We start from the raw sequence: 15,108 nt of genomic DNA on the forward strand, positions 1-15,108 counted from the left end.
TGTTTTATCTAAATTTTGTTTCTCTCTGATACCTGTTCTTTCCTTTTTAAAGCCCTCTGGTGTGTTTAACTTAGTCTTCCTTATGTTGTGTAATTATTTTTCCCACCTTAAAATTTTAATTTAATTCTAATCACCAATTCTCAGGTCCAGGTTCTAGGAGAGAATTGTAAATAAAAAGAATGATGATCTGGGATGTAGGAGATCTTGGTTTTAGGTCCCAGAACCCTTATCTCATATGTGACCTTGGAGCAAACATTGAATTTCTCTTGGTCCTTTTTTCTTCATCTTTCTTCAGTTACAAGATTTTTATTGTATCATTTTCAGACAGATGGCATATGTAATTTAGGATTCTGGTGAACTTGTATTCAAATTAATGCATTAGTTAAAAATAATAAAATATTTTTAACATTATTCATTTTTAAATGGTCTTTAGAATACTCATGGAAAACATTGTATGGGATAAATCTATATTCTTCTCAAGAAATTGGTTGTTCAGGACATCTAGATGGCGCAGTAGATAGAGTACAAGTCCTGAAATTAGGAGGACCTGAATTCAAATTTGGCCGCAGACTTAATACTTCCTAGCTATGTGACACTAGGCAAGTCACTTAACGCCAATTGCCTCAGCGATAAAAAAAGAAAGAAAGAAAGAAAGAGAAATTAGTTGTTCTTCCTGGCTAATTTGACAGACTCATTGAACTGAAACAGTGAAATTAGGTGGCGTTTTTCAATCTCATGATGAAAAGATTGAACTTGACATTTTTTTAAAAATTGCAAATTCTGATCTTATTGTTTAAATGTCCTAAATATATTTAGTGTAGTAACATGCTGTTTGAAGTGATGGAATTTCAATTTTGCTTTTTCTTATATTTATTTATAACTAATCTCTCCCATTGTAGTTCAATTGAAATACTTTATTTTGATTTGAAGGTAATCCTCAAAATGCTAAATTATTACATTGCTTTAATTTTATAATGAATGCTAATAATAATTTTTTATTCCCTTGAAATATTTCACTTTATATGCATTTGCTTATTTTAATAGAGTTTTACACATTTATTTAAAAAGTTGACTCTTCTAACTAAAGTGTTTAATTTTTGCAGTTAATGCAGCTGACAATAAACAGAGGGATAAGAACATGACATGTATCAAAATTTCTATTGATCCGTAAGTATATCATTAGGTTACTTTAGCTAGCTTTTTCAGCTAAATGAGTTGTTTCTTACAGGTGGTTCCCAACTTAGGAACATGCGGCACCTGTATGTATGAATGGCTCTTGCCCCCTGAACAATTATTATCCTATCATTAATTCTTTCTTTTGTTGAAGCCTGCTGCTGCCTGAGTTATCTCCTGCTACTACAGGAACAGAGCTTTTGGCTGTGCTTCTCCTGAAACTGATGGTACCTTTCTTATGGAGGCTTTTGTTACTTGAGCCAAACCCTATAAGAAAGCCATTTGCTTCTACAGCCATCTCTAATAGTCTTTACCCTTTGTTCCTAGAAACTTCTCTTCATCTGATTCTTACCTGTTTCTTTCTAGAGATTTCCCTGGCTTATGGAAGTTGTCTATTCTTTTGCCACATTCCTTACCATTCTCAACTATTTAGGGCTCAATGTAACTCAGATTTGAGAAGTTTCAAGGAAATTTGGGATTGAAGGATGAATTCAATAGCATTTTGAGATCTGACTTACTACCTAAATTATCATTTATGGGAATTCACATTCTGAGCCATAAACAATTCATTTTCAAAGGAATTTTTGGAACATAACTTACTTGTTATTTGGGACTGCCTGTTGTTTGCATTGAAGAATAAATACAGAATGTTTACCTAATCACATTCACTACATAGTGAAATGTGTTTTTCAAAATCATATAAGTTTATTGTTCTTGTAATGATTTTGTGAAAATTTGTGAAAAATGTTTTGTAAAAATTTAGGTTGTATTTATCTTTTATAATAATATACTTAATAATCAATATTGCCTTAAAAAATTGAGTAGATTGAAACCATTTTTTTTAATCAGTAATTTAGTTTTGGATAATATTCTTTTTTATTAGCACCATAATGAAAATGTGATGATTGGTTTAATTTCTCATATTTTTTATGACATTACTATTACATAATCATGTGGTTGGAGTTTTTTTTTAATCAGTGAGACTTGACATTAATAACTTCTTAAGTAGGAGGTCAAAATTAGAAAAGGTATAAAGACATTTTCTAGCCTCCATTGCTGCTGCTTCTTCTTCTTCTTCTTCTTCTTCTTCTTTTTGACAAAACTTTTGAAAACAAAAAAATCATTTAACAATTTGTGATATTTGAGGAGTATCAGTAAGTATCAGAAAGCACTATATTATCTGTAAGTGAATGCAGTCATTTTTAGCTTTCTTATTCAGAATATAGAAAAGAATACTGAAAAGAAAAAGAAAATGATACTTTCCTTAAATGAAGCTAAAATGATAGTTGAGTAACTGAATACTTAGTTGTTTCTACTAAGCAGTAACATTTCTTGTCCCATTAATCCAATACATATTGTACTTTTTGAGATCTAGATAAAATACTTCTACAGTGAATAACATTAGAAAGAATAAGTTCATATGACAAAACTGTTTTAATATCTGTAACGATGAGCCTTGGAACAATACTTTATTGCTATGGTTGTTCCTAATTTTATGTGAGAAATTCTATACAAAAAAGAATCCTCTTGTAACAAGTGATTTCTTTGGTTCTAGTTTTTTTGTCAAATCAAAGAAATCACTTGTTACAACAGGATTATTGAACAGGTAGTTCATATACTTATCGGTAGTTAACTAGGAGTGTAAACATCTTTAAGATACATTAACAAAGATTTGATATCTTTTGCAACTTGCCTAGTTTTGAAATTGTATTTGTTTGCTTTGGAGGCTATGCTGAGCTCTCTCCATTTCCTGCCAGAAGGGCTCACTTAAATGTTCATAATGGTCAGTTTAAAATGAACACATATCCAGAATCTAAAAGAAGAAAAAAAAAACTAATATCTGCATGACAAATTTCTCCAGTTTGAATAAACTGGAAATATCATGGCTTTTTGGAGGTTTCTAGCAAAGTGTTGTAGGATTCTATTTTTGATTTTATGTTATTTGTCAATTTTATCAGTCACTTAGATAAAAGCATAGATAGCATACTTTCCAAATTTATAGATGACACAGAACTAGGAAGAATAGCGTCAACATCCTAAAACATGCCAGCAAACAAGAATGCAAATGAAATGCAATGAAATTTTATAGAGATAAATCATTTAGTTGGATTTTAAAAAATGACAATAAGAAGTATGGCAAGAGAACATATCATCAAAAAGATCTAGAAGATTTAGTGGATTGCAACCACAAGTTGTTAATAGTGGGATAGCAAACAAACCTATTGAAATTTTGGGTTGCATTGAAAAGTATAGTGTCCAGAACATAGGAAGAAATAGTCCTTTTCTTTAGTCAGGGTACATGTGGAATATTATTATATTCAGTCCTGGTGCCTCAGTTTAAGGAAGACATTGATTTCAGTCATTGCTGACCATCAATCAAGTCATGTTGTGATCTGTGGCAGTGGAGGGACTGCCTGCACTGGTAAGCTAGAGCAGGTCTAGGAGGGTCAGCACCTTCAGATAATGGCACATAATGATGAAGTAAAGTAAAAAGAGTAGGGAGGTGGAGAAGATATTTTAGCTTGGAAAAAAGACCACAGAGTATATAATTGTTTTCAGTTTTGTGGAGAACTGTTATGTGGAAAAGGAGGAGCTCCTGTGATTGGCCCCATAGGACAGAATCAGTTTCAGAAAGCTAATTGAGGCAAAATGTGAGAAAGAACTTAAATTAATACTATCAAAAAGTGCACTTGGAACTGCTTTGAGAAATAGTGGTTTGCCCATTTCAAGAGATCTTCAGAAACAAAATTGACTTGACTATAAAAAGGAATTCTTGTTTCTGTCTGGACCAATCTAAATGTTTCTTACTGTCTTTTTCAATTGTGAGAGTCTGTGTTCTCTGAATGTTCTGAAGATTTGCAGGTTCACCAATTGAAGGGTCATTAAGCAGACCTCTAGTCCAATTTCTTCATTTTAAATATGAAGACAATGAGGCATCAAGAGGTTAAGTAACTTGTCCAGGTAATGCAGACAGTAAGCATCAAAGAAGAGATGATCAAATATTGTTTAGATCAGATAAAACTCCTTAAGATTGTGGTTTCTGACAGCGTATTCCTTTACACAGTGAGGATCACGGTGTTCAGAATGAAGAGGATGATATCCTTGCTATAATCTTGAACTTAGAAGAATACTCCAGTATTGTGCTCAATTCTTCATGCTACATTTTGGGAAGGGAAATGACAAACTTGAGGGCATCCATAGAAGAGTGATCAGGATGGCAAAAATGACACATGAGGAATAATGGAAAGATCTAGGATGGTAAGCCTAGAGAAGAGAAGATAGAGGGAGCACATAGTAGTCATCTTAAAAACATTATGTGGGAAAGGGATTTGACTGTTTCTGCTTACAGAGAGACCAATTCCAGCTTGATGTAAGGAAAAACTTACCAGCAAAGAGAATTATCCAAAAGTAAAATAGGCTGCATAGGTAGATCTTTAAGCAAAACCTGAATGATAACTTGAGTATGTTGTGGAGGAAGAGATGGGTTGGACCAGATGGCCTCTGAGATTTATTCCAGTTTTGAGATTCTCTGATTCTGCTTATGAACGATCACTCCCATAAAATAGTTTAAAGATTCTTTTGGAGCGCATTTTACACAAAGAATTCAATGTCAAGTAAGCAGGCGACTTTTTGGAACTGGCGACTTTTGAACTTGACTATTACCAACATTCACCTCTGTAATTTTGCTAATTTAATTGTCTTATTAATCTTATTTAGTTATTTTGCTTTTGCTTTGTGAATTGAGTATTCTTTCATGAAAACAAAGGTTTAACTTTGATGTTATTCCTAAGACCTGATTTCTTATTGAAAAATTTTTTATAACAGATTTCATTGGGAAATAGTTGCTTAAATGACTGGACATTTATTTGGGTCTTGTTTTATTACAGTTCCCTACATTGATTTTTTTGCTTAGAATTTTTACAAAGCAAAATTTTATATACCTTTTATAAAGAAAATATTAAAACTAGTTTTAAGAGGATATAGATTGAGCATGTGGAGTACAAAGAACACTGTCTAGATCATATTCTCTCACTTCAGAGTCTTCTGAACCTGTGGAAAAGCTAAAGTTAATCAAAGAACAACAGATTAGATAAGGGATAACGATGTGCTTGTGTCATATCTGTTGCTATTATAGAAAACTGTAAAATTTGGAGAAACTTTGTATGAAAGGAAATTAAATTCACTAGAGGGGTTATCAAAGTTCATTACATTAAAACAATCTGTAGATAAATATTATAATAATAATTATCTAGGATAATATTCATCGTTAAGGTAACTAGGATTCAATATCTTTTACAGCTTATGTAAAATAACAAAATATAATAACAAAATAACAAAAGCAAAATAACTAAATAAGATTAATAAGACAATTAAATTAGCAAAATTACAGAGGTGAATGTTGGTAATAGTCAAGTTCAAAATTCGCCAGTTCCAAAAAGTCGCCTGCTTACTTGACATTGAATTCTTTGTGTTGCTTTTCAAAAGATCTTAGAAACATTTAAGTGGGTGTTTCTGTCAGAAAATAGAGAGCTAGAGAGCTCAACATCATCTTCAAATCCAACAAAGTTTCAAAGCTATTACAGGCAAAAGATATTAAGTCTTTATTAATATATCTAAACAATATCACCCTAGATAATTAGCAGCCAGCCTTTGAAATTTTACTTATTATCTAGACTAGTACATTGAATTTTAGATGGGATTAAAGAAGGAGCTGTTCATAAAAGTGGGTGAACTAAAAAAAAAAAAACTACTACTGGGGGGGCAGTAGTGTGTGTGACAAAAATGTGCCTAAAAATTCAAATTTTGGTGATTGAGAATATACCTTTGCCCTTGCTTCAAGAAATTGAGAAATTGTAAAAGGAAGCTAGTTTTGGCTAGAGATGCTGATATTTAATTTCAGATAACACGACTGTGAACTGACTAGGAATAAGTATTTGCTTTTATTTATTTATTTTGCTTTTAACAAACTCAGTTAATTCTAAAGCTTTTTTGTTTTTATTTTACTTTTTATAATAATTGAATTCTTTAATAGGATGTCAAATATATGATAATACTTTAATAAAGAGTTTGTATAAAGAATTAGATGAGAGACATTGTGGAATAGTATAGAGCAAAGCTTCTTAAACTGTGGGCCATGATTTCATATGAAGTTGAATAACTGAATGGAGAGTCACAAAATTATAATTTATTATCACTAAGTTTTAGATTTATATGCTATTTTACATACTTATATACCTGAAGTCACATAAAATTTCTTGGGTAAAAAAGGGTCACGAGGGAAAAAAGTCTAAGAGGCCCTGGTACAAAAAAAAAAGTTGATCTTCAAGATTAGTAAGACATGGGTTCAAATATATATATATATACTTATTTTTATAAAATCACGAGAAAGGCACCTCTTAGTGTCCCAGGGAGTTGTTTAAGACTATAAATTATAGAACAAGTGTCTATTTAGATCAACAGCTATCTCATTAGACACTCCCTAAATGGTAGAATCACAGGTCTGGTCAAAAAAAAAAAAATTTACACAAGAGCAACACCAACTTCCTAACAAGTAATACTAAATCTATAGTTAATATTCCAAACATAGGAAGCTAGCTAACTTTAAACTAAGTATCAGTGTAGGTCAGTAAATGAAATAAGTTGAATTGACTTGTAGGAAAAGAGTTTCTGTGACAAAACTGCTAAAAAGCAAATGTTGGACAAAAGGATACTTTAATGATATCTTAGGATTATTGCTGGTACTTAGTTTCATGTGGTCATATTTAAGAAAGGTAATTTAATAAATGTATTTTTATTTCAGTATAGGAGGCCGAAAGAAAAAAGGGGATGATTATATGTAGTAATATATTTTTTATGTAATGATTAACATTTCACTTTATTTATCAGACCTAAAGAATATTTGTTAATGTTTCAAAATTAGCTTGTATAGAGGTAGCTAGGGAATGCTCTATACATCTATCTGTACTTGGACTTCAGATGATTCACATCTTTGTAAATGACTTTCTTTATTAAAAAATCATGCTTATGTTACTGCATAACAGTACAAGCATAAGAAATATAGGTAACATATTAGGTGATAGTCTAGATCTAAAAAAATTTTGACAGATCAGAATAGTGGGTTAAAACTAATAAGATACAATTTAATGGATAATGCAAAGTTTTACACCCAAATGAAAAAATACTTCAGGAGTGCAGGGTGGAGAAGTATGGCTAGATAGCTGTTTATGTGAAAAATATTTGGAGATTTTAGTGGATTGTAAATTCAATATGAGTCTCAGTCCTTTTTGATATCTCAGAAAGCTAATGTCATTTTTGTTAAGACAGGCATATTGTCCAGGAGCAATGGAAGAATTAGTTATTTACTCTATCTAGACCAGATGATGTCTGGAAGGATTGTATTTAGTTATGGTTGCCACGTTTTAGAAAGGGTATTGATAATGTGGAGAGCATCTATAGGAGGGCAAACTGAATGATGAATAGTGAATAGTCTTGAGGTTATGCTAAATGAGAAGTGATGGAAGGAATTAATAATGTTTCTCCTGGGAAAGAGAAACTGCAAGTGTTTGAAGAACAGTTCTGTGGAAGACTGAGTAGACTTCTTTTTGATCTTAGAGTGCAGACTTAAAAGCAGGGGTTGGAAGGTGCAGACCAGCATATTTTGACTCAATGTCAAGAAATCCCAAATTATCTAGAGCACTCCAAAGGCTAAATGGGCTGGGCTGCTTTTGGATGTAGTGGATTACCTATCACTTGAAGACTTCATCACTTACTGGGGATAATATAAAGCAGATTATTTAGATTTAATTTAGACTAGCTGGCAGCCTCTGGGATTTTTTCTAACTCAGCAAGGATTTTATGATTTCCCATTTGACAGATCTTAAAGTGATAGTAATTTTAAGGTAATATCTCTAAGACGAGTAGTAGCTAACATAGCACCCAATCTTTTGTCAATTCAGTCTCAGAGGAGTAGTAGTGAGACTTTGTGACTCTAAATCCTGAAAAAGAAAATTTAATAGTTTTTGCCTCATTTAAAGAACTGAAGAAGTTCTTTAATCAGGTTCCTTAATATATGGCTATGACTCACATAATAGAGAATTAGATTTTTAACTCTCTTCTACTTCCCTCTCTCACCTTCTCTGTTTTCTTCTGTCTCCACCCCCATTTCATCCTTTCTATAAATTTTTCCCTGAAAACCTGATCAGGAAATGAAGTTGACAATAGCACATAACTGTCTGCAGAACTTGTGCTTAACATATATTTCTTTATCATGTAATAACAGGTGTTCCAAGGATCCCCACCCACAAAAGAAAATAAAACCAGTTCTTTGTTCTGTTTTGTATTTGTCTACAAGACTTCTCCCTATCCCTCTACATTTTATACCTGAAAGGTAGAAAGGTACTTTTTAGACCTTTCTCTAGATTTATAATTTGAAACTGAAAAACAGTGCTTAAAATAAATGTTAGGAACATTTTTTATTTTATTTATTTATTTGTTTGTTGAGGTTTTGTTCTTCCAGGTGAATTTATTATTTTTTTTTATTATAGCTTTTATTTACAAGATATATGCATGGGTAATTTTTCAGTATTGATAATTGCAAAATCTTTTGTTAGGAACGTTTTTTAAAGAGTTCTGTTACTTGTAACCTGATCTGGCTAAATTATTTTTACTTCTTTGGGCCTGTATACATATTTTGTGAAATAAGGATATTTGAATTAGATGTTCTCTCTGAAGTATCCTCAGTTTTTCAATTCTATATTTTTATAAAATGATTAGTGACTTTGACTTGGAAAAGTCGGGGGTTTTTGAGGGGGTATTATCACAGCAATTTTTAAATTCCTTTATCTTTGCAGAAATTGTTATTTTAATATATATACTCAAGAATATTTTTTAAATGTTATTCTTTACTTATTTACAGTGAATCTAACATTATCAGCATCTGGAATAATGGAAAAGGCATTCCTGTAGTAGAACACAAAGTAGAAAAAGTCTATGTACCTGCTTTAATCTTTGGACAACTTTTAACATCAAGTAACTATGATGATGATGAGAAAAAGGTTACAGGTGATTACACAATCATTTTGACTACAATTTAATTTGTTGCTAATTTATTTTTGTTATATTGAAATTGTTTCATATAAAGCAAGGTTTTGTATCTGGAAAATGTTTTTTTGTAATCCATAAAACACAATTTTATATGAATGTTACCATAATTCTTAAAATGTATCATTACACTATATTGTTGGCAATATCCTGTCTTAAAAAAGCAAAACAATTGTTTTGCAATTCTTATTTCATAATTTTAGTGTCAATCTTTTGGTTTAACCCCAGTCCATAACAGTTTATACTACTGAAACAAACCACATTTAAAAGATTTTTTAAAATTCACTGTAATTCCCATTAGAATCCTCTTCCCTTTCCTTCCCAGAGAGCTGTCCTATATAGGTAGTAGAATTTTTAAATTAATTTTTTACTTCATTTTGGATATGTTCATTTAGATCTTTGCATGCTTCTCTGCATTCATCATATAATCATGTTATAGCACAATAATATTCAGTTACAGTCATGTTTCACATTTCGTTTAGCCATTCTCCAAATGATAGCACATACATTTTGTTTTTAATTCTTTGTCTTCGTAAAAAAGTGCCACTGTTCGTATTTTGTTATATATACATATTTCATCTTAAATGGCTTTCTTGGAATATAAACTGAGTAATGGAATCTCTTGATCAAAGGATATAGATATTTTAGTCACTTCATTTATATAATTCAAACTTGTTTCTGCTATTCACATTTCCACCAACAGTGCTTTGTATGCCTATCTTCCCCTTCAACATTGACTATTACTTTCTTAGGTCATCTTGGCCAGTTGGCTTAGTGAGATGTGAAAACTTAAGAGTTGTTTTGATTTACCTTTCTCCTTTTTATTAGGGATTTTGGAGCTTTTGTGGTTGAAGATACTTTGCAGTTTTTCAATAACTATTTATTCATATTCTTTGACCACATCTTTTGGAGAATAGCATCTTGTGTTGTCAGTTGTTCATGTCATGGATATAAAATTTTTGTTGGAGAAATTTAATATAAAGATTTCACTCCTTCTCTTCTCCCCCATTTGACCACGTCCCTTCTCATTCTAGGTGCTCAGTTTTGTCTTCAGAAGCTTTCCAGTTTCTTGTAATTCAAGTTCTGTCTCTTAAAAAAAATCTTTTGTAATTTCTTCTGTCTCGTTTGGCTAAGAAGTCATCTCCTATCCTAGATGTGAAAAGGATTTGACTTCTTTTTAAAAATTTTTTATAGGAGGATTTTTCATTTTACAGTCACATTTCCATTTAGAATGTATTGTGGAATGTAGTGGGACATATTGGTCTCAGCTTAATTTCAATTAGACTGTTTTCTAGTTTTCTCAGCAGATTTTGTCAAATAGGGAACTCTTTGCTAAGTCATTTTATGTTTTCTATTTTTTCCAATACTGGATTATTGAATGATATTGTTTATGATTCTCCCTTGCCTACTCTGTTCCATTGATTTGCCTCTATTTTAAAAAGAGTACCAGATGGTTTTAATGACTTCTGCTTTACAGTATGGTTTAAGGTCTGAAACATTTTCTTATCAGCTATTTTTAATATATTTATTTCAAGAAATTAAAAACTAGAAAATACAAATATTTCAGGCAAAGTTAAAGGTGGATCATATGATGGTCATGTGTACACTTTTAATATGGTTTTTTCTTAATTTTTCTTGATAAAAATTGGTTTTGCTACTTCCTTGTAGCTCATGAATAATAAACTGGGGAAGTAATGAAAATTATGTTTATAATATAGGAGTGAATGAATGTTGATAGAAAATGTAAATTTGATGAACTTCATATGTTCATATGTTCAAATAGATTGATATTTAAAACATTTAATATGTATGTTCAAAATTGTTATAAAGATGAAAATGTCTATATAACCATTTTACTTTTGTACTTCACTAACTTGTGATTTCTGTTCACTTCTTGTCTGGATTATTGTAATTGCCTCATAATTGATTCTTCACATAGCTACCTAAGTGTTTTTCCTAAAATGTGGGTCTGACTTTATCACTCAATAAGTTGCAATGGCCCCTATCACCTCTAGGGCCATGGAATAGAAATTCTTCTGTTTGCCATGCTGTTCACCACCTGTTTCCAATTTATCTTTGCAGGTTTATTACACATTATTTTATGCATAGTATGGTTCAATCAATCTGGATTTTTAATTGTTCTAAATATCTGACATGCCATCTTTTGTATCCAGCTATACCTTAAACTTAGAATGTTCTCTCCCTTCTCCCCATTGCCTCTTGGTATCCCTGTTTCCTTCAAAGCTCAGCTCAGGTGCCTCTGTCTACATGAGGCCTTTTTATCTCCCACAACATACGAATCACCCCCATAACTTCATTAGATATGTTAGAACAGGGGTCCTCAAACTACGGCCTGCGGGCCAGATGTGAAAGCTGAGGGCAATTATCCCCCTCACCCAAGGCTATGAAGTTTTTTTTATTTAAAGGCTCACAAAACAAAGTTTTTTGTTTTTACTATAGTCCAGCCCTCCAACAGTCTGACGGACAGTGAAGTGACCCCCTATTTAAAAAGTTTGAGGATCTCTGTGTTAGAATATATCTAATTCATATATATTGTATACACACACACACACACACACACACACACACACACACACGTTTGTCTCCCTTGGTGGAATATAAGCTTCTTGAGGGCAATTACTTGCCTTCAGTGGGAGGCAGAAAAAACTGTAGCTTATCCTTTAAAAAATAAGGAGTCACTGAAGTTTTTTGAGAGTAAAAGCAATATGTCCTTGGCTTCAGCCTGTTCTACCTATTCATATATGATGCCTGTCAACCAGACTGAACTGGCTATTCTCATCCCTGAGATGAATAAGCTGTCTCACATCCCTTCTTCTCGCTGGCATTTCCTCCTCAAAGCTTTTTCTGATTTCCCAAAAACCATCAAGTTTTGTTTCTTTTACTCCTGTATGATGGTAGCACAGTAGGAAACTCCCTCAACTTAGATTCAACTTACTATATGTCTTTGGGCCAGGGACTTCCTCCTCTTTGGTCTTAGAGATGGACTTCCTTCTCTTTAAAGTGGAAAGGGGGTTCTTGGTATAGATGACTAAAGCTCCTCCTAGTTGTGAAGTTTGGTCCTGCGAGGCAAAGGAGGACTCCTTACTTGTCAAATTTATTTTAGAGAACAGTTTTGGGACACCAAGAAACAAGATAAGAGAATAGCCCATTTTCCCACAGCTAATATGTATCCAAGAAAACCTAGGTTTTACTGAATCTAATATCAATTCATTGTTCACCATGCTACTTTTCTTTGAAATATTAAAGTCTTGATTTGCAAAATAAAACATGAAATAAACTTGTTTAGAACTTATGATAGCCAGTTTGAAGTTCCCTTTAAAATTGTTTCATTAGAACTTTCTCATTTAATTGTTCTTACAGGTGGTCGAAATGGTTATGGTGCAAAACTTTGTAATATTTTCAGTACAAAATTTACAGTTGAAACTGCTTGTAAAGAATATAAACATAGCTTTAAACAGGTATGTGTACTTAAAAATGAATCACTTATCTTTTTTTTTTTTTTTTTTTTTTTAGAAATTTAAGCCAGTCCTACATTTAGATAAAATAAACATTATACAAGTTGAAAGTGATATTACTGCTTCATAACCTTCTCTCTAATAATATGCTATTTGGAGTAACTTTTGTTTTTTAAAGCATGGTTAACAGTGTGAGATAGTTTCAAAATAACTGGAAGAAATGTAATGACACCCAGATTCTTTTTGACACCTCTCTTATTTAGCATTTTGTTTAATTTCTCTGGGACCCTTGGGATATAATGTTTTATATCATATAGCTTTTATATCATATAGTGTTTTGTATCATAGGATTTTTTTTGTTTGTTTCAAAAGGATAACTATTTTGAAATTTTTTATTATAAAATATTGCGTTTTCAATGAAAAATTAATGTTTTTAAGCTATATAAATTGCTCTCCTGTTTTTTAATAATCAAGTGAAAATAGTATTTAAAGTTAAAAATGTTAGATGTATGAAACTAATTTATTTGCTTTAATATGGAAAAAATGGATATAGTTGAACAAGTTCAACTTCTCTTCCATAAAATTTGACAAGATATAATTTTGTTATTTGTGTTTAAAACATAGAAACGGCTTTAATAATGTTTGAATTTTTTAAAGACCTGGGTGAATAATATGATGAAGACTTCTGAACCCAAAGTTAAATACTTTGATGGAGATGACTATACATGTATAACATTCCAACCGGATCTGGCAAAATTTAAGATGGAAAAGCTTGACAAGGATATTGTAGCCCTCATGACTAGAAGAGCCTATGACTTGGCTGGTTCATGCAAAGGGGTCAAAGTCATGTTTAATGGGAAGAAGTTGCCTGTAAGTCTCACAGTTTATCTAATCAGTCTTAATTATGTAAATACTTCTGAAATCAACTTATTTATCTAGCTTTTGATTTATTTGCTTTTCTATTTCACTTGCTACTAGAAATCAGTGGCTGTGGGGAAAAGAAAGGACAGCTTCACACAGATCTAGAAGTATGACAAAAAAAAGGGAGGGAGGAATCTTTTGGGATGGAGCTCCACTGATAGTAAGAGGGAGGCAATGCAGAAAGATATGGCATCTATTGTCATGTGTATCTGATGCCCTAGTGTGACCATGTAGGATTAAACAACTGTTTTTGGGTCCTATAGGTAAATGGATTCCGCAGTTACGTAGACCTTTATGTAAAGGACAAATTGGATGAAACTGGAGTTGCCCTGAAAGTTATTCATGAACTTGCAAATGAAAGATGGGATGTTTGTCTTACATTGAGTGAAAAAGGATTCCAGCAAATCAGCTTTGTAAATAGTATTGCTACAACAAAAGTAAGTAACTATACAAATATTGAACTACTCAATCAAGATGGGAATAATGCTTGGATCCATCATTTAAGAGCAACTAGGCAGCACAGTAGATGGAGCAATGGAGAGTCAGCAAGACTTATTTTTATGAGTTCAAATCTCTTAGATGTTTTCAAGCTATGTGACTCTGGGCAAATCATTTAACCTGTTCCTCATCTATAAAATAAACTGAAAAAGGAAATGGCAAACCATTCTAGTATCTTTGCCAAGAAAACCTCAAATGGAATCAGAGAATCAGACTTAACTGTAAAAAAACATTGTCATTTAAATTAAAAAAAAAAAATCTTACTATTTTGTATAACAAACTAGTAAAAATAATTTTTAAAGATATGATTGACTTGGTAAAATCGAAACTGATTTTCTATGAATTAGTCTATTGAGTCAAGAAGTCTATTGAAGTCTTAATAGTTTAAAATGTTGCATTTTTTAATTAGCATGTGCTATTAATTTATGAAATTTAGAATAATTGAAGATTTTTCTTCTGACTTTTGAATGAGTCTAGTCAGTTTAGAATTATTCAGGAATAATGATCCATTTTATGGATTTTCTAATCCCTCTATTGTCTTTCTCATTGCTTTTTGGTATTTGATTGTTTTGTTGTTTATATGAAACCATTAGATTAGCAAGGAAAAGTTAAACAATGCAACATAGGCTTTCCAATTACTCTGCTACATATCATATCTGATAAATATTTGTTAGTGTATGAAACTGAAAATAGCAAGTAAGATGAACAATTTGAGGTTATTGTCTTGTTTTTGTTTGTTACATATATCATAGTTGACCTCTAAATGAAACACTGTATGTTTTGTACAACTTTTGAGGAGCTTCATGTTCTCTGTACAATATCATTTAACTTTTACTGTATTCTATAACTGGAGATGAGCTTATCTCATATTTAAAAAAGGATCAAACAGCTACTCATCTCCAGCCCAACCATGGGGGACAGAGATGAAGGTCCATGGTGG

The 15,108-nt window shown here is 31.8% G+C and overlaps 1 protein-coding gene across 1 annotated transcript in view; it reads left to right on the plus strand.

The window, feature by feature from the left end:
- The window catches only part of TOP2B (DNA topoisomerase II beta), an 84,171-nt gene that overhangs the window by 21,809 nt on the left and 47,254 nt on the right, over positions 1–15,108 (plus strand). Inside the window, exons 4-8 of the mRNA XM_052001174.1 lie at positions 1,104–1,167; positions 9,089–9,234; positions 12,655–12,752; positions 13,407–13,619; positions 13,934–14,107. Of these exons, the coding sequence (XP_051857134.1) occupies positions 1,104–1,167; positions 9,089–9,234; positions 12,655–12,752; positions 13,407–13,619; positions 13,934–14,107 (695 nt within the window). The remainder of the gene's footprint in view (positions 1–1,103; positions 1,168–9,088; positions 9,235–12,654; positions 12,753–13,406; positions 13,620–13,933; positions 14,108–15,108) is intronic.

Source organism: Antechinus flavipes, chromosome 5, assembly GCF_016432865.1.
Source record: "Antechinus flavipes isolate AdamAnt ecotype Samford, QLD, Australia chromosome 5, AdamAnt_v2, whole genome shotgun sequence".
NCBI lineage: Eukaryota > Metazoa > Chordata > Mammalia > Dasyuromorphia > Dasyuridae > Antechinus > Antechinus flavipes.